The 24631-nt window shown below is 35.1% G+C and overlaps 1 protein-coding gene across 1 annotated transcript in view; it reads left to right on the top strand.

Moving 5' to 3' along the window:
* The window catches only part of LOC114046104 (gamma-tubulin complex component 3), a 144861-nt gene that overhangs the window by 57436 nt on the left and 62794 nt on the right, over positions 1–24631 (top strand). The window contains exons 6-10 of the mRNA XM_027866357.1: positions 3903–4075; positions 10038–10156; positions 11195–11320; positions 20193–20261; positions 20870–21002. Of these exons, the coding sequence (XP_027722158.1) occupies positions 3903–4075; positions 10038–10156; positions 11195–11320; positions 20193–20261; positions 20870–21002 (620 nt within the window). The remainder of the gene's footprint in view (positions 1–3902; positions 4076–10037; positions 10157–11194; positions 11321–20192; positions 20262–20869; positions 21003–24631) is intronic.

Raw genomic sequence — 24631 nt, 5'->3', positions numbered from 1 at the left:
GAGAGAGAGAGAGAGAGAGAGAGAGAGAGAGAGAGAGAGAGAGAGAGAGAGAGAGAGGGAGAGATAAAGAAGGATAAATAGAAGAAAATAGGGAGGAGGCTGAATGCACAGTAATCATGTGAATGGGAATGGGAAGAACTAACTCATAGAACTGAAGAGGATGGCAAAATGGATTAGAAACCAGAATCTAACAATATGTTATGTACATGGGACACTTGAAATAGTAAGGTTCACGCAGAGTTAAAATAAAGGGCTGATACGGAATCTGACATGCTTCAGCTAGACTCTAAGTATATTGTTGTTCTTCAGTTGTATCCGACTCCTCGTGGTTTTTCTTGCAAAGATCCTGGAGTGGTTTGCCATTTCCTTCTCCAGCTCATTTTAAAATGAGAAAACTGAGGCAAACAGGGTTAGAGATTTGCCTAGGGTCGCATAGCTAGTAAGTGACTGAGGCCATATTTGAACTCAGGTCCTCCTGATTCTAAGGCTGATACTTGATCCACTGTGCCACCTCACTGCCCTGGAAGAGGTGAAGTTTTGAGGGAAATATAAGTTGTGTTTTGAATATACTGAATTGAGAGGTATATTAAGTTATCCAGTTTGAGATGTGTAAAAAAGCATTTGGTGATGTTAGAGGTCAGGAGAAAGGTTAGGATTGGCTATTTAGATGTTGGTATCATCTTCATAGAAAAGAAAATTGAACCCTTGGTAGCTGATGGTATCATCAAAAGATATAGGGAGAAGAGAAGAGTATTTAGAAGAGAGCAATGTCATGAAAACCTGGAGAGGTGAGAGTATCTAGGAAAAGGAAGTGATCTGATTTGTCGGAGATCCCAGAGAGATGAAGAATAAGGAATGAGAACAGGACATTAGATTTGGTAATTAAGACATAATTAATAACTTTGTAGAGAGCAATTTCATTTGAATAAGTAATCAGAAGCCAGAGTACAGAAGATTTAGAATTGAGATGGATAAGTGGAGGTAGTTGTAGATGCCAAGGATATCAAAGAGTTTAGCTGAGAAGGATAGGGCAGGTAAAGAATGATAGGATGATAGTTAGTTGGGATAACTGAATTAAGTTAGGGTTTTTCAGTGCCAGGAGAGACAAAGATATGTTTGTAGGCATTAGCGAAGAAACCAGTAGGTAGGGAGAGATTGAAGATTAGAGAGAAAGTGGGGATGGTAGAGGAAGTAGGTAATCTGCCGGAGAAGATGGGATGGAATGGGATAGAGGGCACATAGGGAAGATTATGCCTCGGCAAGGAGAAGGTACACCTCTTCATCAGAGAGGAGACTGGAAGAGGAGAGTGGGGGAAGATTTCTGAGAGATAGGAGATGAGTAGAAGAGGAGTTTACATTCCTATATGGGAAAATGAAACGTGTAACTTCCAAGAACTTTATCATTGTTAGAGAAGTTAGAAGGTGTATGTACACAGACAGAGGGCATGAATGTGAGTTGACTATGATGGAATGGGGCGCTCAGTGAATGGCCTCTTATTTTTCAGTGAAGTATGAGATATGGTTTTTAGCTGAGAGGGTGGGGTGGTATGGGGAGGCTTTAAGGGGGATGAAAAGTTTTGGTGGGTGGAAAGGTAATGGTGATTAGGGGCATAGAATAGCATTGCTTTGTTGAAATGTGAATTCAGGTGAGATTGTGCAGTGTAAATGGTTGTCAGCCTGTTTTTATGGTTTTTTTTTTCTTCAATTTCCACTTACAGTGTGTGAATTCGGAGTAAAGGTCAAGAATAAAAGGAGGAATCCAAGGTTTTGAGTTTTGTAAGACTGAAGATTCAGCCTTACAACTAAGTATAAGTTACCCTGCATAGCTGAATAAAACTGGGGAAAAATGAATCTTTAATGTTATAGAGGATTTTCTAGCTTTGATGAAAGCACCAAAACTGAATAGGTATTTTGAAATGCAAATAGAAGTCCCAAGAAAGCTAGAAATGTAAATTATTTGAGCAGTAGGAAGGAACTTTATGCTGATATAGTACTACTATTCTAATATAGATATAAGAAGAAGTAAGTTGCCCTTCAGAACCTTAAAGTCTTTAAAGAGTATTGAGGGTGTTAAATAAGAAAAGCAGGTCCTCGAGTTGGAGTGGTTCTGTTCTGAGGGTTTTTAAAGGGGAAAAAGAAGGGAGGATAAATGGAAAACAGAAACTAAGAGAAACATTGAAATATGCAAAACCTAGGGTATATGAAGGAGTGATAAAGAATTGAGTAGAACCTGTTCATTCCCGTAATTGGGTATGTGAGAAGAAGAGTATATAGGCATGGAAGAAAGAGTTAGGGGAACAGTCATCACATGAACCTCAGACACACACACACGCACACGCACATACATACGCACACACACACGCACGCACACACTCACACGCTCAACAGAGAAATAAGGAGGTTGAGGAGGAAGTTAAGAGACTCTCTCCCTCATCCTGAAGATGTTAGAAAGAAAGAAAATAAAGCAAAGAACTAGAATTTATGAGATTAGGCCTTAGATTGCCTCTTTGATGATTGAATAATGGCTACATTTTGGCATACGAATTTGATGGAATTTTATTGCATTGTAAGAAATGATGAAAGAGATAATTTCAGAGAATCCTGTACAATATGAATTAGAAATCCTATGCAAGATGGTGACCAGAACTAGGAGGACAATTTATACAAGCTTAGCAACATGTTAAAAAAAATAAAATAAACAACTCTTAAATTGATCAAAGCAATGACCAACCATGTTGTCAGATGATGTATGATGAAACATCCACCTCCTGACAGAGAAGTGATGGATACATAATGCAGAAAGATGCTTCTTTTTGGATATGTCCACTGTGTGGATTCATTTTCCTTGGCCGACCTTATTTACTCAAAAGTTTTTTCCCCCTTGTTTCTTAATTGGGAGGGGAGATAAGGGTTAGTATTAGTGATAGCAAAAAGAAAAAGGACTACTGAAATATTTTTTTAAAATGTCCTTATGAAAATTAATTAGAAAACACAGAGAAGGAGGGCAATTTTGAAAATCATATGTAGAATTTATAATACATTTTTTAAATTAAGCATTATGAAAAGAAAAATGGTTTCACTCTGAGTCTTCTTTTTGTGTTCATGTATAGGGAAATGAATTTTCTGGGTGTTAAGTTCAGACTGAAAATTAAAAATAAAAAGAACTTCAGAACCTCTCAAACAGATGCCTGAGATAGTCAGTAAACATTTAAGTTCCTACTATGTGCCAGGCACTGTGCTAAGTGCTAGACAGGCATATGATAGTAATAGCTTTGCCATATTCTTATTTTTTTCTGTATGTGAACACAGGCAAAGGAGTGATAGTGACAAATAAGTGGTACGGTAAACTACAAAGGTGCAAAAGGTGACAAATGTCGACATGATTTGTAGCTACATGATTTTCACATATAGGTACAGAATATATTTCTCTTTTTAAAGTAAATAAATAACTGCTCGCTCTTTGTGCATGAGATAATCTGGCATGTTTAATATGTGGCTGAAAATCAGAATATTATTTCAGCAATGATTTATTATGCACCTAATATGGACAACGTGTTGTGTTAGTTGCTGGGGAAGATACTGAGATAAGACATTCGCTCCTCTCATAGAGCTTATGTTTAGGATTCAGTACTGGTGGGTGGTTTGGTCTTAGGCTGGGAATCTCATCAAAGTTGTGTCCCCTCCTTGTTCTTCAACTTGGAGAATGCCAAGGAAGTTAAATCCTAGGGCTTACTTTTGAACAGCTGATTTTGGGCTGTCTTTGGGTCTTAGATCAACTGTATTAATCTAGAAATTAAATTTATTTCCTATTTTACACTAATTATTTTTTAGAATTTTACTCCTAACTTTTCAATACATTTATTGGTTAATTGTAAGTTAAAATGTGTTTTCATCTTTTTTAGACAATCTTATCAAACCACAGGAGTAGGAGATTGCTTTCGACAGCAGTTGGGGTCACGTCTTGCATGGACATTAACTGCAAATCAGCCTTCCTTACAAACTGCTACCTCAAAAGGCCTCCCAAACACTGTTTCTCGTAATGTGACTAGATTAAGAAGAGACGCAGATACAAGTGGTGAGTAAGGATATATTGCTATAATTTTTCTAAACCTGCAATAAATTGCTAAATCATGGTGGTGCAGATCATTACTGAATCATAAATGTGGTGATATTAGAAGTGGAAAAATGGATGAAATGTGTATTTCTCAGAGACTAACCTTTAGACCATGAGAATCCTCCAGGTATTACTTGGAATTGTCTAGAATGTAAGGGTATAGTGTGCCAGTTAGAAATTTGAGGATTCAGAGAAACTAACGCTGTTTTGAAAAATCACTGGTGCCTATAAGAATCCTTCCTTGATCTGCTGTCCTTTATCTGCCCACTCTAGGAAGATTGCTTGAAAATCAGAGTAGAGGTCACACAATCCACACCTTAGAATCAGCAATCATACCTTGCTGCTGTTTTGCTTTTTTCTGGATTTGGAGATCTAGATCTTTTCCCATTCTCTTACCTATTACCTCTTACAGTATTTGAAATTTAAACTCAGATCTTTGTCTAAATGCTCAGACTCTGCTTCTGTCTGTGCCTTCTTGTTCAGCTTCGACTTCTGAATTCTGAAAGTAACCTTCCTACTCAGACTAAAAACCTTGCCCATGTCCTCTTAATTTGGCCTGATATCCTGGACCCTGACCTTGGCTTCAATCACAGGAATTATGATAATTGGAAACCCCATTTTTATGTAAACTGCCCCTTGGCTATAGGATCTCTAGCTTGAAGACTACTCTGCCCACTCTGCTTCTTATTCTAGCTCTCCCTTAATCATTTAACCATCTTTTACTAAATGCCTATGTGCAGAGTACTGTCTCGAAGCTGAAAGGAGATAGAATAGAAAAGACATGATCCTTGCATACACAAATAAGACAGATATAAGTATGTTTTATATCATATATTTCAAGGAAAAATGTGGGTACATTTTGACTCATTCAGATTGCCGCCCCTAAACGTGTTTTATGCCATTTCATGAGTGGTTCTAGTAGGAAAAAAAATCTTCATCAAGATTTGATCAGATTTGGGACATGAACCAAGAAATTTTTATTCCAATCCCAGCAATTTCCACTACATCAAACTCTTTGATGTTATTATTAAAAAAAAGTCACATGAGTTCATAAGAAAGGTATTTCCAAAGTGTAGATCAGGTATAAAGTTGGAAAGACTGTGATCCATTGAGGGCATCCAATTTGGCTTCATGGAGGAGAGGGCAGCATTTTAGCTAACTTTTAAAGAATGTGGATGAGATTTCAGCTCTTGGAGGGGAGGACATGCTACCCCCAAGGGAGAGAATAGTGTGACAAAGGTCCAGAGGTAGGAGAGGGCAGGAAATATACAGGGCTTGGCAAGCAGTCCATGTTAGCTTGAGTATAGAGTAAGTGTAGGGAGGAGAATGAGAGAATTTAGAGAGACCCTGGCCCTTGGTGCTGTCTTAGAGCCCTCTATAATCATATGACCATAAATCTTTATTGTACGAATGAAGAGTCTTCCCAATGCCAGTGTTTTGTTAAGGTTCCCAGCCAGAATCTCAGGTCTATTTTGAGGGCTGTATGATGGAAAGAGCACTGAATGTTGATTCAAGAGACCTATGTTCTTGAACCAGTGTAGCCCCTAACTACCCCTTTGACCTTGGGCAAGTATTTTAACCGCTCTGGACATTATATTTGTCATCGATCAAAGGAAGAGGCTGGGCCAGATGTTTTCTAAGTACCAGACCAGTGATACATTTTATGATGTGCTTTAGGTATAATGCTGATGTCTGTACTTCCTTCACTGCTGCTTTGGATAAGGGGCTGTGAAGTTCTGTTCCCTTATCTCTTGGCTCCAAACTGAAGTGAGATGGCATATTCACGGACTGTGGAATTTTTAACAAAGGTGATGGTTAGGTCTTGTTATTTCTTCCTTCTCTGTCATACCCAAGCTCCAAGAATTGTTGATTGCATCTCTACTTTCTTTCTTCTTGAATGAAATGGCCGGTTCAAATAGATAACATGGAGAATGGTTCAGAAGGATTCAGATCTTTATATCTTCCAGATCAATATAATAAGACCTAATATCCTTATTGCCATTCCCACATCACTGACTGCCTGTCAAACATACAGATTGACTGTCTTGTAGATGTTTCAAACTCAAAATGTTAAAAACAGAGTTCATTATCCTTACTCTCTCAAACATACCTTTTTTAAAAAAAAAACTTTCTTGTTTATTTTCAAGGAATAGTGACTACCTTAGTTCATAGCCTTGGTGTCATTCTTGCCTCCTTATTGTCACTCACCCCACATAGCCAGTAAGTGCCAGATCTTATTGTTTCTACCTCCATAATATCTCTTATATCTGGCCCTTTCTTTTCATTCACATAGCTACTACTCTTATGTCCTGTGTCTTGGTGTGCTGAGTTATTAACTCATTTACTTTCTTCTACAACTATTTCAACAGCCTTCCTAATTGCATCAAGTCTTTCCTCAAGCTCTACTTCATATGGCTGCCAAAGTGATTTTTCTAAAGTACAGGAACCATTTCAGTTACTGATTCCTATACTTAATATCCTTAATATACTGGCTCCTCATTATTTCTGTGATCCAGTATGAACCCTTTTGGCCTTTAAAGCCCTCTACATCCTGGCCACAAATTACCTTCTTATGTATTTTTCTCTTTCCCTCACTTTGGTGGTCCATCCAAACTGACTATACTATTGCCCAAACATGACACTTAATTTCATATCTCTATATCTTTATGCTATCTGTTCATATGCTGAGAATGAATTTTCCTCTCACCTTTACGTCTTAGAATTATGACTTTGCTTCAAAATTTAACTCAGTGATCACATCCTGTGTGGGGCCTCTCTTAATCCCATCAAATTCTAGTGTTTTCCCAAGTTATCTTATGTTTATTTTGTATATACCTGTATTTACATTTTGTCTCTCCTGGCTAGTGGGCTCTTTTACTTTTTCCTCTGTATTCCTAGCACCTAGTGTATAGTAAATGCTTAATAATTACTTTTTTGAAAGGGTGCTTATCCTAAGAGTCTTTTATTTCTACCAGCTATAAGGAACAGATAGATGGTTCCTGGAATTTTCCTTTCCTGAAGTGATTTTTAAACCAAAAAGTTAGAATGCCAGATTAAATGACCTTTTAATTTTTTGTGTGATTTTTTTTTTGGCTACTTTGGATATTTTCTTCCATGTTTATTACCTTTTTTTTTTAGTCAAATAAGAATATTTGCCAATATGTTAACATTATGTTTCTGCCATTCCAGTCTCATGTCTTGTTAGACACATGAGAGTTTTAGGTTATTTTCCCCTACTGGAATTGACATTTCTGTCATTTCTTTAATCTTTTTTTCATTCAAATTATTTTTGCTTTTAGCTTTCGCTACTTTTTTCCCCCTATTCCAGGAATTCTAGCCTTTAAAAAAATTATTCATTCACTTTTATTCATTTATTTATTTATTTATTTTCTGAATATTAACTCTTTTTCCCATTGTCATCTTCTTCTTTAAACAATTTCTTAAAAAACCCTGAAAAATAAAATCATTCTTAACATATTAGTAATGAAGCCAAATAAGTTCCCACACTTGCTTTGTCCAAAAATGTTTGTCCCATTCTGCATTCTAAGCCCATCATTTCTCTGGCAGGATTTAAGTGGCGTGTTTCTTTTTTAGCCCTCTGAACTCATGGTTTATCATTGCATTGATAAGAATTGCAGACCTTTTAGTTGTCTTACATTTGGTGTACCTTTCATAGGATTACTATATCTTAGCAAAGGAGGTTGCAGAGGCTGTTACAGTTCATCATGGACCTGTACATGAATCCATTCTACCACAACTTAATAAAAGTTTTTTTACTCCTTACTTTTGCTTGAAGATCTCTAGTGATGGGACCCACTATGCCCCCAGACAGCCTATTTCTAGTTCTTAGGAAGATTTTCCTTACATCAAGCCTAAGTTTTTCTCTTTGCAAATTCTGTTTTCCTTCTTTTGTGTGCTACCTAGTTTGTTGATAAAATTCATAAAATGTAACATCAAAAACATCTAACCAAGGTAGAATACAATGTAGCTATCATATCCATAGTTTGATATGATGCCTCTCTTGATGTAGCCTAAGAGCACATTGGCTGCTATATTGCACTGTTAACTTATAGTATACTCTACTTTTAATCTTTTAGTGTACTAAAACCCTCAGATTTGTGTCTTGTGACTTGAGCTCTTTGAGGGCATTCCTTTGTCTCCTTACTTATTTTCAGTTTCCACTCTGTGGTAGCTATATTTGACTTGACCTTTCCAGGCCTAATATTATTCAACTTGGCAAGAGAAAAATTGAAGCAAAAGAGAGGTCAGAAATTTTTTTTTCTTTATGGTAACAGCTTCCTGTCTACCCTGAGCAGTAATTTTGTTCTTTATTTGAGCTTCCTTTTTTCCACTATAATGATAATATCACTTCTGTTCTTCTCTTTTTGGATCTTTACTTAACTGCATCCCTCTTCTCCTTCCTTAATCAATAAGCATCTATTAAGTATTTGCTGTGTACCAGCCACTGAACTAAATACTGGAGAAAGGCAAAAACCTGATACTTCAAGGAGGACATTCTACTGGATGAAACAACTTGTTAACAACTACATGCGTGTGTGTGCGCACACACACACACACACACACACAGAGTGTAAATAGGAGATAATTTCACATGGAAGTCATTAGCAGTGGGGGTTGGGAGGAAGAGGGGACAAGGAAAGGCCTCTTGCAGAAGGTGAGATTTGAATTGAGCCTTGAAAGATTCCAGGAAGTAAAGGTAAAGGGGGATAGCATTCCAGGATGGGGGATGGTGAGAGAAAAGTATAATATTCTTCTTTCCAGTTCTTGGCTATTACAAAAACTGGGATATCATATTTTGGTATACAGGGGGCCTTTCTGTCTTTGAGCTTTGGAATTTTATGGCAAACAGTTGGATCTTAGTGTTGAAGGGTATGGACATTTTAGTCTTTGTCTTAGCATAATTGTGAGTTACTTTTTGGAATGGTTGGATAATTCACAGTTCCACCAACAGTACATTTATGTAGTTGCCTTTTCTCAGCTTCTCCACCATTGATTATTCTCAGCTTTTGACACTTTAAAACTTGAAGGACATCATCTTAAAAAAGAGAAAGTTTCATTGATGCCTTTTGTCTTTTATAGCACCCTCATTTCCTGATATATACTAACATCAATAAGTCAGTGCTTTGTGGCAAAGAAAAAGTTAATTGTTTACAAACCCAGTGACCATACCCATGTAACAATTCCATAACTAGTTCCCCAGGAGGGAAGCATAGTTTATCATTTCTTCTCTGGGACCTACATATTAGCTTCCAAAAACATTAGGGACCAAGTCATTGTATTGAATCTTGAGTTCCACTGCTCTTCAGTTTTCTTTTTTTTTTTTTGTTATAATCATTGTTGATACTGTTCTTGTTTTGCCTTCTTTAAGTTTGCAAAAGTCTTCTCTTGTAGAAGTCTTTTGTTTTTCTGAATTTCTTATATTTGCTGTTATTTATATTGCAGTAATATTCAATTACGTCACAATTTAGCTTTTTTTCTATTGATGGGCACCTACTTTGTTTTCAGATTTCTAGCTACCACAGAAATGCTGCTGCAAATATTTTGGTATTTATGTCCAAAAAGTTTTTAAATTCTTTCCTCCCTCCCTGTATTTCCTGGAAACTATACTGGTAGAATAAACATTCATTCTATTTTTTTTTTCCTGTTTAATTTAAAAAGATCTTTAGGAAGCAATTCCATGATCTTCCTTGGAAACTCTTTCCTCAGTTTCTAGGATTTCCTTCTCTCATAAAGTTCATTTTTGTTAACCCTATTTCTTCTTTTTCATTTAAGCCCATTTTCTTTTTTTTTCGTACCCTCTATAGACAGAACTTTCTTATCAGATATAATTTAAAGTTTGATTTTTTTTCTTAAAATGAAGTAACTCTGCTTTTAAATATACTTTAACATTGTTCTGTTTTAGGTGCTATAGAAATAACTGAAGCAGCCCTTGTAAGAGATATTTTGTACGTCTTCCAGGGAATAGATGGCAAATACATCAAAATGAGCAATTCTGAAAATTGCTATAAAGTTGAAGGAAAGGTATAGTTACATATATTGCAATATTCAAAAAGGAAAAATGCCTGGGGGCCTGGCTTTGGGATTGTGTAATATATTTTGGGGACTAGGGAAAAAGTGACTTACAGAAATTGATGTGATGGTGCCCATGCTCATAGTAGCCTTTGTCCCTTATCCTTTTTTGAAATGTGGGATTCAGGCAGTGGATTGAGACTGCTGATCTTAGAAATTTACTTGCCTTTGTTTTTGTGACTGCTCAAGACACTATTCAAAGTCAGTTTGACTATAATGACTAGTTTGAAGTAGTTTTTTGTTTAGTTGAGTACTTGGTCTCCTATTTTACTTCTCACTAGTGCAACTCCACCTTTCAACTTTGAGTACCAATGCCACAAAATTGACTTATGTTGTTTCTTATGTTATTGTCTTTGCTCCTGGTTTGAGATTACATTTGAGGCACAGATAGAATTGGTTTATATTTTCCAATAAATAAAGAAGGGAAGATGTCACTTTCAGCCCAGTATTTCATCCTTCCTTTTAAAAATTGACTGTGTCGACTTTAATCACATAAACCAGCTAAATGGACTTGGGGCCAGGTGGAGAAGAAGTAAGTGTACATTACGTACAGGTTGCCAGGTCCTTAGGGGGATGACTGAAGAATGGATTGCACACTAGTTGTAGAGTTACAGAGAAATTCATTCAAAAAATATTTATTGAGCAAGAGTAAGAAGGGGGAAAAGTGTGTAGTTCACAATCTTTTCTAATATTGTTTGAGAATGAAATCTTTTAAAGTCAACCTTTGGGGCTGTTTTATCACTGTCTTTAAACTACTTATTCTTGGTCTTGTGTCTACTGATACGTTTATTTACATTTTTAAGGATGATTCACTAATTAGTAATTAATTAGTATTCACTAATTTTAGTTTTTAACTAGTTGAAGCAATTTATTCCTCCTTTAGATTGCCATTAAAAAATTGTTGGCATTAATACTTGAGAAATATGATTTTTAAAATTCTAGTTTTTAAACATAGATTTTTAATTGTTAACTACTGGTATGTATTTTTAGGCAAACCTAACCAGATCTTTGAGAGATACGACAATAAGACTTGCTGAGTTAGGATGGCTGCATAATAAAATTAGAAAATACACCGACCAGAGGAGTTTAGATCGAGCATTTGGACTTGTAGGTCAGGTATGTTTATTACAAATATAAATACTTCTTTGGTTTCTTTCACTTTGAGAAGTGCTTCCTCCCCCTAATTTCCCACTATGACAAGGAAAAGACTTAATTTGATTCAAAATCAGTATTTCTTAAAAAAACTATTTTTGATACAATAGGTAAATGAAATGCAGGGTCACATGTGTAGGTTTTGCTTGTATTAAATATCAGAACCATGAATTTAAAAAAATCTGAGCTGGGGCTAGTCTATTCATTCTGTGTCTTAAGTGAACATTTTGATTTATACATGTATTGAGCAAAAAAGTGACATTCATCTTTTTCTCATTCAAGAAATTCAAGTCAGCAAACTGTGGTAGGTATGAGAGAGAGCTAACAAGTATTTATTAAATACTTGCTATATTATGCTAAGCCATTTACACAAATTAGCTCATTTGATTCTCACAAAAAATCCTGTGAGACTGATGCTATTATTATTTGTAATTAAGAAAACTGAGGTAGATAGAGGTTAAGTCAGTTGCCCATGGTCACACAGCTAGTAAGTGTTCAAGGCTATATTTGAACTCAGAACTTTCTGACTCTGGGTCTAGTACTCTGTCCACTGTTTTACCTAGAAGGATATAAAGATGAGAACAGACAAATTCTTTGTCCTCAAGTGGTTTATAATCTAATTGTGAGAAGGGGAGGGAGTGAGCTATGTAACAGGTAAGTATGATAAAAGGTGGAATATGATAGGGGAAAAGAAAATATCATGACAAGTGCTCTTGGAAAATTGGGGAAGCAAAATCATTGAATTTTAGAGATGGAAGGGACCTTAGAAATCATCTAGTCCAACTCCTTCAATTTTCAGATGAAGAAATTGAGGCCCAAAGAAGTGAAGTAGAAAAGAAGACTAAATTTGCCTTTTGAGTATTATATATTTAATACATTTAATGTACACAATGGCTACCCAGATTGATTTGTAAATGTCAACTAAATAGAGAAGGAATTTTTAGGACAATTCATTAATTAGTTTAGTGTCATTAGTTTTATTTTGAAATTGCTGTTTGTGCATTGAAATTGCCTCAAATTAGAAAAGAATCAAAATATTGTAGATGAGTTGTTTTGCTATTGATTAGTAGTGTAACTGGGTATTTTATTGAATCTGTATGGGATTAATTTTCCTCATTTATAATATAAGGACTTGGATTAGATGATTTTGTGTCTTTCCTAGCTCTAACATTCTGTGATTTTATGATTCTATGAGTTTCTGTTACTACTTACTATAGGGAGATTGCATTGTACTCTTGATAATTTCATTGTAAATTATTGTAGTTTAAATCTTCCTAATTCAGTCCTGCTTTTTTTTTTTTTTAGGTCACAGGTGTATTTGAACCATGTGTTAGATACAAAACAAGAGAAACACAATGATAGCTTAATGAAAAAAATTAAACAGACCTGTGTGAAAGATTTAATTTTATTACAGCTTTCAGAATGCTGTTCTAACTTTTGATCCTCTGAACAATTCTGTGAAGTAGACAGGGGAAATGTTGTTTTCCTTATTCTGCAAATAAAGAAATGGAGCTTTAGAGAGGTTAAGTGTGTTACCCAAGGTCGCATGGCTAATAGATGAGAAAGGTACTCCTAATCTTCTCATTTCCAGTCCAGAGGTTTTATACTCTAAGTTTAGCTTTTATATTTTTTTGCTATTTTAAATAATTTCTTTGTAATATCTGATCACTAGAAAGGAAACTGTATAATATTGTAAAGAAGCCCATAAATACTTTAGTCAAGCTTTATCCCCAGTAACCTTGATTTTATTCCTATTATTTGAAAAGAAAATGCTTCCTGAGAGTTGGAAATTTTTCATTTTTATATAGCAGCCTCATTGAGCTAAGGCAGGAGAAATTAGTTTTTCGTTTCTCTGGAGAACTTTTATCCTCAAATACATTTAGCAATATGTTATAACCCAGCATATCTTTATTATGCAATAGTATTCTCCACTCTGAGTCCTACTTCAATTCAGCCTCATGGCCTGCAGTGACCCTGGATTCTAGAAGGCTGTGACACCAGAACTCAAGCCTTGCAGATCCTTCCAAACAAGTAGGGCTGCAAACGTTGATCCAAAGACAGGGTGGTTTTTATTGGAGGACCTGGGAGAGGCTGATTACCAGAGGGTTGGCCACCAGTGGATGACACAGATGCCGAGACGCTGTTGGTCTTGAGGGGATTATACTTGTTTCTCTGATGGGAATCTCCATACTGATAAAGTCAGAGGTGCTTGCAATCCATCAGTCTGGAAACATTTTTTAAGTGCCTACTCTGTTCTAGGCACCCATGCTAGGTACTAGAAATACAGATAACCCCTGTTCTTAAGAACCTTCCATTTTCCTCAGAAGAGATAATGTATATGAATATATACAAAATAAATACAAGGTAATTGTTGGAGAGGTCACAAGCTGTTGAAAGGATTAGGAGAGGCTTAGTGCAAAAGGTGATGTCTGAGCTGTAGACTGAAGGAAGAGATGGGTTGGGTGAGGTGTATGTGAACAAGGGAGTGCATTTCAGGCATGGAGAATGGCTGTTGCAAAACTTTAATATTTATAGTATTCAACTATGACTGATATAATGCTAGAGAGTTTACAAAACACTTGGGGGGCAGATAGGACAAGTAGCATCATCTCCATGTTACATGGGAAGAAACTGAGGCTTAAAGATGTTGAAGTTATTTGTGTTCAATAGCTAGTAAATACTGAAGTTAAGTTTCAGATCTAGACTCCCAACTCTTTACTTCATTCCTTGGAAGTAAGTATTGTGTCAGTAATGGTAGTTTTATCAGAAAATCAGTATACTCACATTGTCTATGTTTTTAAAACTTCTGAGATTAGTTACCAGTCAGATCAGGAGTGTCTTTTAGTTGATTTTTTAGAAGTGTTTGTTTTTTCCCTAAGACCGTAGGAAGAGAGGGATTTTTATTTTTTAAAGGTAATGTGATGATTAATTGTCAAACTAGTATTCTTAAATTTGCACAGAATATTAGCTTTTGAGACTTTTTTTTACATATTGGTCATCCTTGAAAATGTACTGGATAATATGCATAAAATTTAATGAATGTCATCTAGCTTCTTTTTTTTAGTTCAGTTCAGTAATCTACCACGAGAGACTTGGATGGACTAATTTGATCTCATTGGTTTGGGTATTTTCTCCCCTGTTGAATACTGTCTCTTACCTCTCTTATCTTGTGTAATTCTACCTTCCACCTGTATATCAGAAATGGTTTTTTAAAGAAGAGTCAGAAAATGCACTGAAAGCAAAATTTAAAAAAAGGCAAGCCTCAAATGGCTTCACAAAAAAAGTGACCATTTAAATTGACTCTTATTTTAATAGACTGGAAGCAACTGCTTACCAAAATGGAGATTATTTTAAAATCATCTGTCCATATATAGTCAGATAATCAACTGAGAAGATGAAGTACCAGGATTTAAATTAATCATTTAGATAGTTGAAAAACTGATTCTTATCACTTTTTGTTCCTTTTTCTACCTTGTCAACTATACTGTGGAAGTAGGAGAGACCACAGAAGACTGAGGCTCATTTAGTACTTTTGTGTGTTATGAGTCACCATAGCCAAAAAAACTCATCCTTTAGTGGACAGCTTGCCATACTTAGCTAGTTGTCAGAAAGTTGATACGGTCTGTGGCTGGTCCTGTACTGGAGTACTTTCCATCTTGGTAGAACCTGACAGAAGTTACACAGTAGTCTTTTAGAACCCAGAATCCCTTCCACACCATGATGAGGCATTAGAGTAGGACTTTTGTGGAGATTAATCCAGAAGAATCATCCTGTCATCATTATCATCATACATTTATTGACCATTGCCACAGTACTTAGTATTATATTGCTTTACAGAGGTTTAGAATAATGGGCCCTGAACCACTGTGTACTGTTGGAATAGGTTTTCAATTCTTCAGTGGAAATGCTTGCCTTCTACAGAAAACATTTTAAGCATCTATTAAGATTTCAGGTGTTTCAAAGATTGTCATTTCATTTGACAAATATTTGGTAAGCATCTGTTGTATAATAACATATATACATATATAAATGTACCTCCCATATGATAATTACTGATGTATAAAATTAAAATACCTGATGTTTATACAGAGGTTTAGAGCTTACAATGTGACAAGGAATTAAATGCATCTAAAATTCATACCAACTTAGGGCATACCATTTTAGGATAGTTTTCATTTTTAGGAAATTTTCTTTATTTTTAACTAAAATCTATCTTCCTGTAACTTTTTTCCCTATAACTCCTGATTCTAGCTTCTGGGTCAAATAGAATAAATTTAAACCCTTTTCTACCTTACAATCTTACAAGTGATTAAAGTATGTTATGTTCTCTGTCTTTCTCCGTTCTCTTCTGCCCTAAATTAGGCTTTTATTTTCCATCACTACTTCTGCCAACTCATTTTTATATGACATGTTTTTCAAATTCTTTCACCATTCTGATTGGCCTCTATCGTTCAGCTTATCAATGTCTGTTCTAAATGGTGAACAGAATTTGACGTTACTTTGGAAGAGGCCTGACCAAACAAGAACCTAGTGTAAAACTCTTCTCCTTTTTTTTGCAGGTTAATGTTTTGTTAATGTAGGCCATGTGTATATTAGCTTTTTTTTGGCTTCCATGTCACACTATTAATATTGAAACTCCAGTTAACTGAAACTTATTTTTTAAAAGAATAGATTTTTTTTTTTTTAGTAATAGCTATTTCAGCCTTTTTCTTGTACAGTTGATGTTTTGAATCCAAGTTCAGAACTTTATATCAATCCCTACTAAATTTAATTTTGTTAGCTTCAGGCTGTTCTAACTTATTGAGTTAGAGTATTGTGAGCATATTAGTTAGTCACCAAGCATTATTAAATGATTACTTTGTGCCAGGCACAGTGTTAAGTGCTCTAAGTATAAAGCATGCCTTACTGTCTCTCACTTCATGTATTCATTCATTCATTCATTCATTCATTCATTCATTCTTTAGGGCAGCTAGGAGGTACAGTGACTAGAGTGCTGGACCTGGAGTCATTTAAACTTAAATTCATATCTGATCTTAGACAGTTACTAACTGTGTGACTTGGTCAAGTCACTTAACCTTGTTTGCCTCAATTTACTTATCTGAAAAATGGGGTTAATAATAGCATTTACCTCTCAGGGTTATTATGAGGATCAAATGTGATAAAAATTGTAAACCACTTAGCACAATGCCTGGCACATAGTAAGCATTATATAAATGTTAGCTGTTATTATTCATTTAGTTGTCAGCTCTTATATATGTTACCTCTTCAACATGTTTTATCCATTATCTTTTCTCTGTTCACATTACCACCACTCTAATTGATACTTCCATCAGCTCTTGTTTCCCCTTTCTCTAGTCTTTTCCAGTTGTAATCCATCTTCCACCTAGCTACTAAATTGATATTCTTAAATCATAGGATGACTCTGTCACATGCCTCTTCAGGAAGCTCTATTGTTTTGGATCAAATATAGACCCCTCTATTTGGCATTTTTAAAATCTCTTTCCATTACCATCATGTGACTCAATTTCAGAAATAGAGGTGCTTTCACTAATGGAAATGACAATAAAGAACATGCATTACCATCTATCCTGTTGTACCCTAAGGATCACTAGGCCTTTCTATTGTATAGTTCCATTATACACTTCTATAAAGCAAGGTCCCAATTAGTACAAATAATAAATCTCCTGAAATGGTGGCTTTATTCGAATTCACACTGCATATTTCTATTGGGTTGGAACCAGTGATCATATTTTACGTAATTATAACTTTGATAGTACAAATTCAAATATGTGTAGCTATTTCAGAGGATTCATTATTTACACTAATTTTTTCCCCAATTAATATGTGAGTTTCTTGAAAGCAGAATTGCCTTTCTTTTCTATTTATATGCCTATTGCTTTGCATATAGTAAGTACTTAATAGATGCTTTTTCATTCATTTATTCATCCAGCTATTTTCCAGACTTAATACATATTATTTGACTATATAACTCATCTTGCTAAAAACTTAAGGGGTTCTCTTTTGCCACTAGGAAGAATTATAAATTCAGCCACTGTTTAAGGCAGCTTGTTCCAATTATGCTTCTTATTTATTCCATTATATTCCTTTTAATGCATTCTGTGTTTCAGCTAAACTGCTCTATAGATATTCCTTGAATGTGACCTTCTTTCCCCTACCTCCATGAATTCATGTAAGGTATATCTCCATGCCTGGAATACAGTCAATCTTCATTCAGTCAACAAACCTTTATTAAGTGCCTATGATGTGCCAGAATCAATGTAAGGCACTGGGAATATGCACACACAAAAATGAAACAATTCTTATCCTTAAAAAATTTGTGCTGTATCAGAGAGAGACAACACATACATATATAGTTTAAGTTATCCCTTCCACATCATGGGGTTTAGGGGTGTGACTTCTCTGTGATCTGGAAAATCTGCATAAAAGTTTTTGACCCTCCCTTTATACCAGAGAAGAAGTCTAATTTTTTTCTTTCTTTTTTTTTTCTTTTTTTTGCTTTTTGGTGAGGCAGTTGGGGTTAAGTGACTTGCCCAGGGTCATACAGCTAGTTAAGTGTCAAGTGTCTGAGGCCAGATTTGAACTCAAGTCCTCCTGACTCCAAAGCTGGAGCTCTATGCACTGTGCCACCTAGCTGCCCCTTTTTCTTTTTTCTTTTTCTTTTATGGGGTGTTTTCAATACCTTATTGTAAAATTTGGGTTGTATTATATAATATTTGTATAATATAATATTTGGGTTGTATTATATAATACTATATGTGTGTGTATATATATATATATATATTTTTATGCATTTCTGAATTTCTAAACTTTTTCTGTGTTGTCTGTTGGCCTTTGTGTGTCATCTGTGGCTTCTGCAAAACTTCCTCAAAATTCCCATTTAATTTCTTATGCCGACCCATGATATATTGAAACTGTGATAGGGCAAGTTGTGATGTGGAAGGGATAACTGCATGAGTATGAAATAAATGCAAGGTAGTTAACTACAAACTAATTAGGGAGAGACTGCAGCTGGGTGGTACAATGGATAGAGCCCTGGGCTTGGAATCAGGAAGATTCATCTTTATGAGTTTGAATCCGGCCTCAGACACTTACTAGCTGTGTGGCCCCTGGACAAGTTACTTACCCCTGTTTGCCTCAGTTCCTCGTTTGTAAAATGAGCTGGAGAAGGAAATGACAAAGCACTCCAGAATCTTGGGATCATAAAGAGTTGGACATGAATGAAAAACGACTGAACAACAATAACAACAAAGTTACGGAGAGAGGGCATTAGCAGTTGAAGGGATCAGGAAAAAATTTGTGTAGAAGTCTTAATCTACATCTTACTGGAAGTGAGCAGTTTTATTAATATAAATGAGTAAGAAATTCCTCCCAGGTACTGGAGATAGCTAGTGTAAAGACTGTTGGAAGAGTATCCTATGTAAAGAACAGAGAGAAGTCCAGTGCTTTTTTTGGCTGGAATGTAGGATAGGGATAGGGATAATGTATTATGGGACTGGAATGATAGGTTGGAACTAGGTTGTGAAGGATTTAAAGCCAGCTAGTTTATATTTAGTCCTAGAGGGATTACTGGAATTTATTGAGTAGGAGAGTGATATATTCAAATCTGCACTTAAGGAAAACTCTTTGGCATCTGTATAGAGAATGGATTGGATTGGAGAGAAACTTTAGGAAGAGAAACCAACTAGGAGGCAAGGCTGCTGTAACAGCCAAAGTAAGAGGCTGTGAAGACCTAAACCAGGGATTCTTAGCCTTTTTTGTGTCATACAGCCCTTTGGGTTCAGAGCAAGGATACATCTTCCCATCAGGGTTATAGGGTGTACCACGAGGAGTTGGGGATTGTTTTCTAATGACATTGTCTTGAACGCCCACTTGCGTGCTTCCTCCCAAGATAGTTGAACATCAATTTAGCTAGCCTCAAGTAACTTTTAGAAAGGGGTATTGTTAAGGTAGTTTAGTAAGAAAGGTTGTTCTAAAATATCCCTCCCTACAAAATATCTTGTAAGAATATATAAAGTCCAGGGGAAAATGGGCTCAAGTTTATGGAGCACAGGTGATGAAGGGGTAACTTATAGGTCCTAGTTGCTGGTTATCCTTTTCTTCCACTCATGGTATGTTCAAGAAGTTCTCCTTGAGCATGGTGAATCTTGTGTCCAGTTTTCCCTTGACTCATAATACAGACAGTGCTGCCAGCTTCTGCAGTCCTGGGGATTCTGCTAGGATAATGATGGAAAGATGGGAAATCCAACATTCTCCAGACCTTTGAAAGAGAAAGGGTGGAGAGGAGAGGAAGAATTAAAGAAATCCAACTTGGAGGTGGAGTTTAGAAGAAAGTGATTTTATGGCATATCTTTTTTTTATATAATTTAGAAATTTAATTTTTTTTCAGTTCCAAATTTTCTCCCTCTATCCCCTCTCCCACTTATTGATATATTAAGAATTATGATACCCATTATACACATAAAACCATGTAAAACAAATTTTTGCATTAGTGGTGTTCGAAAAATAAAAATAAAAAAGGAAGAAAGGAAAATAAAGAAAAATAATTAGCTTCAATCTGCTCTAAGTCCATCAGTTGTATATTTGGAAGTGGATACAATTTTATGTCTTGAGTTTTGGCATATCTTAATGAAGATTTAAACTAACGTGAATCCCATGTATTATAAAATTTAATATAATTTAAGAATGAATTAAGCTGAAAAACACAAGATGCTGTTTCTTCAAAGACTTCTGTGTAATTAAATATATTAATATGCTAGTCTGCTCTAAAAATTATCCTACAAATAGATTTATTATACTTTTTTTTTTTCCTATACAGAGCTTTTGTGCTGCCTTACATCAAGAACTTAAAGAATACTATAGACTGCTTTCTGTTTTACACTCCCAGGTAAAATGACATTTACATTTTTTTTAGTTCCATATTATTTAGTGTTTCTAATGCATAATAATTGTAGCTGGGTAGAATATTTTAAATTAGATTTTTATGTTAGCCTGTTTTAAAAATAAAAATCTTATTGGTAAAATTTTTCGCTGTAGCCTGGAGAAAGCATCTAGTTTTGGCATATCCCATAGCTGAAAGCAAAGTTCCATTTTAGGAACACATTTAGGAAATCTTATGGCTTAGTTAAGGTGTCCTATTTCCCTATATTTAATGGATTCTTTGTGCCTTGAAACGATTAGTGAACTTTCCCCAAACTGAGCCCTTTCTTTTGTCATTTTCTTCCTTAAAAATAATCTCTTTTGTTTTACTTTCACTTATATTTACTTTTAATCTCTTTCCCTTCCCAGAGAGTCATCCTTTTTTAACAGTAAATATAGATGTGAACAAAAAAAGTTCAGTACATCTCATACATCAAAAACATCTTTAATCACTTTTTAAAATTAGAAGAATTGATTTCATAAAATCAATTTAAATAAAACAGGAAATTGTGTAACACATTAACTAATTTTTAAAAAATATTAGTTCTTAATTTTTGTCTCTCTTTTATTCCCCAGCTTCAGCTAGAGGATGATCAAGGTGTAAATTTGGGACTTGAAAGCAGCTTAACACTTCGTCGTCTCCTAGTCTGGACATACGATCCTAAAATAAGGTTGAAGACCCTTGCAGCACTGGTTGATCATTGTCAAGGTCTTTTTTCATTTCTTAGAAAATATTTTTCTCATACTTGCTTCACTTTAAAGTCAGTAAGGCTTGTAAGACCATTTAAATTACAAATAAATGGCCAAGGTGCATCTGTGGAAGGAGTTTCCGCAGGAAAGTTTCTTGCACAGATTAAATTACAGATCCAGAACAAAAAACGAGCTCTCACAGGATAGAGCAGAACTATCACCTTCCTAGTCCTGAGAATCTTCTCAGTATTGCATGAGGGAGTATAAAATAAAATCAGATAGAAAAGATTAGTCTTATCTTTTCCAGTTTGAATAATCTTAATTTCTTCTACTTTTCCCTGTTACTCTCCCTGACATTCTTTTATTTTGCATCTAAACCTCCTTCATACTTTCCTTGTTACTTTTAAGTTCTCCTCAAAGCATTGTAATAGGGAATATAAAAAAGTTTGCCCTCAAGGAGCTTGTCTAATACAAACAATCCTGAGTTCTTGTGGTGTCTAAGTATGGAGTATGACAAGAAGACATTTCATCCTTTTGTTGATATCTATAAGACTAAGGCTTTATAAATACTATAATTATACATGCAAACATAAAATATAGTATAATAGAATACTCTAAGAAATTCCTGGTTATCAAGAAATGAAAAATTATATTTAGCTATAAAAGCATTTCAATGAGGATTTTATCAAGTAATTATCTATATCTTTTTGCAAGGTGTATACCCATGATTTAGTCAAATTTGTATACTAAAGAATTTTTGTACTTTGGATCGGTGATTTCATTGTCATGGGTATTCCCTCCACATCTTTTCATCTTGTATAATTTTTATTGCATAAGAACTTTAGAACTTTGAATTGGTGATTTCATTGTCATAGGTATTACCTTTACATCTTTTCCTCTTTTATGATTTTTGTTGCACAAGAATTATTCTTTCTATTAGTTCCTTATAAAAGATCATCCTGATGTACTGAAGACTTTCCTCTTATACTTTATGTATGTCAGGAGTACTGTTGTACCACTTGGTTGTTCATCTCTTATATTTTGTTTTCATTCCCTTTTTGGTAATACTTATTATTGATAATATATTTTATGTGACTTCTTACATGCAAGTCATTGTTAGTAACATTTTACAGCCTGTTTTATGGCTACTATTGCCTCTTGAGTTGTTATTTTTAGTCTTCTGAGACTGTAATATTCTACATTTATCAGGAGAATAGTTTCCAGAGAATATTGGTATTAAAGAGATTTGTGATAGTGAGCATTTTGGGATCGTTGAAAGTACTGTGCCATTTCCCAAATGCTCTCCAACCTGATCTCTTTTTTTCCTATTCAGGACCTAGATCCTTGTTACCCACCTGCAGTGCCTGTCCAAGATTTTCATGTTGATAAACTAGTGTACAGTTTCATTTCATAGTCTTAGGCATTTTTCATCTGCTTTGTTTTTCCAGCATGGATGGAAAAGTTTAGTCTCTTTCATTACTATTGATTTCATGACAGGCCTGTAAAGATCTAGGGCTTGATGCAATTGATATGTCATCTTTGAAGAGGAATATTTGGAGAATCTCAGTATCAATAGGGAATCCTTTTACTTGGACTTTGTGTAGGACCGCTTTCATTGCCCTGTAACCATAATGTGATTATGGTTAGTTCTGTGACTTTCAAGATATAGTCTTTAGGGAATCTCCTCTGAAATCGTGTCTTTGGCTCACTCATTTTCATTAAGGAAATCACCAATATTCTTATTTTTTCATTAGTTCTGTTTTGCTTTTTTATGAGGTGATGCTTCTTAATCATGGAGGATGTCATCATCATCTTCTGGAATGTTTTGTGGATACGTTTGTACTCTAAATTAAGTGTTGCCCTTGGTTGCCTGTGTTTATTCTTGGATGTGTACTTTGGTGGATTTCTGAGCTTTTTCAGCCTCCATGTTGTGGCGGTTATTTCACTTCAGTTAAATGTCTCCAAGAAATGATGAAAGTTAGAATAAGTCTCCATTTTGTTCATTTTCCATTTTTCCTATTTGTCTACTTGTTTATCCAGGTTAGGTTGAAGTGGCTGCGCTTTGTATCATTTTTTTTTCATCTTTATTCTTTTTCTTCTTTGTTGATCACTTAGCTAGCCCAGTTAAGAGTCTGATAAGACTTCTGTTCCCATTAGTAGTGTGATACAACCCATGAATAGGCCTTGTATTTCAAGCCTAGGTAGAACATAGGGAAACTCAGTCTTCAAACATTTATGATGTATAGCTATATCTTTTGAATAGTATATAAACATTTTGGCCTTTTTATTTATCTTGAATCATATTTTTCAACAGTTTATTGAAGTAGTTGTAGTAAACTTCAGTTAATGAAACTAGAATGTAAACTGTTTGAGAACAAGGACTTTTATTTTGTCTATATCCTGAACACTTAGCACAGTGCCTGGCACATGGATGTTTAATATATAGTTTGTTTATTGATTATACCTGAAAGGAACCATTGCAGTTTCATATTTTAATACCTTCAAGAATCTAGTATACTTGAGTCTAATTTCTATTTTAGTAGGAAAGTGAGCAAGTTAACACAAACTTTTATTTCTTTCCCCTTACTAATCCCTTGTCCATAATGTAATTTAAGAGAATTAATAAGAAAATTAATAATAAAAAATTCCTATTTTTTTAAAGAAGTACAGTTGAACTCATCAGAAATAATTAGAGGAAATGTTGCCTCATTAACTTTTTTGTTACTAAATTTGGTGTTTATGAAATTTCTGTGAGGAATAGGGTAGTATTTACTGATTCTGTAACTTAAAATGTAACCCCTAGGATAAACAAAAGAGTGAATGTTAATAGAATCTACTAAAGTGCTAAAAAATCCTATCTCAAGTTACAAATGTGAATATTCCTTATTTTTCATTTGAAAAATATATTTTTGACTTGAAAAGCATACATTAACTATACAGTATCTTCATTTAATAGACATTTTGACTATTGCTTTTCCTGACTACAGTGTGTTTTCACAACTGTAGTATAGTTTAATCTTAAATTTTTCTTTATCAGAACACCTCATTCTCTGAAGATTTTGCTATATGTTGAATATTTAATTCTTCTGCTTTTAAGTGAGATATTTTAAAGTACTTTGAGAACTCTTAAATATTGTATAAATACTCTTAAATACCTATAACAGATTCCTTCCTTTCTCCCTCCCTCCCTCCCTCCCTTCCTTCCTTCCTTCCTTCTTCTTACCCTCCTTAACTCCTTCCTTCCTTCCCTTTCCCCATCTTGCCTAGGCTGGAAGTGAAATCACTAATCGCAGGTGGTATTCCACTCATATTGGCACAGGAACTTTGACCTGTTTTGTTTCTGACCTGGGTTGTTTTGCCCCCTCCTCAGGTAAATCTGGTGGTCCCTTGCTCCTGGGAGCTTATCAATTAATGCTAACCTTAATGTGGCCACCCAATTAGCATAGCCCATCAGCTCAGAACTACTGAACTCAAGAAATATGCCAGACTTAACCTCCCTGCTAACTGGGACCACATATGGGCCACCATGCTCAAATCAAGCCCATTTTTTTATAATCCTTCGCTTCTCTTCACCATAAAATGTCCCCAGGCATAACCTCTGCTACTTTTTTTCCTCTGCCTGAAATGCCTTCTTCCATGATCTAGCAT

This window comes from Vombatus ursinus, unplaced genomic scaffold, assembly GCF_900497805.2.
Source record: "Vombatus ursinus unplaced genomic scaffold, bare-nosed wombat genome assembly UNPS02014781.1, whole genome shotgun sequence".
Lineage (NCBI taxonomy): Eukaryota > Metazoa > Chordata > Mammalia > Diprotodontia > Vombatidae > Vombatus > Vombatus ursinus.
Note: the sequence above shows the minus strand (reverse complement) of the source record. Positions and strands in the feature narration are given on the sequence as shown.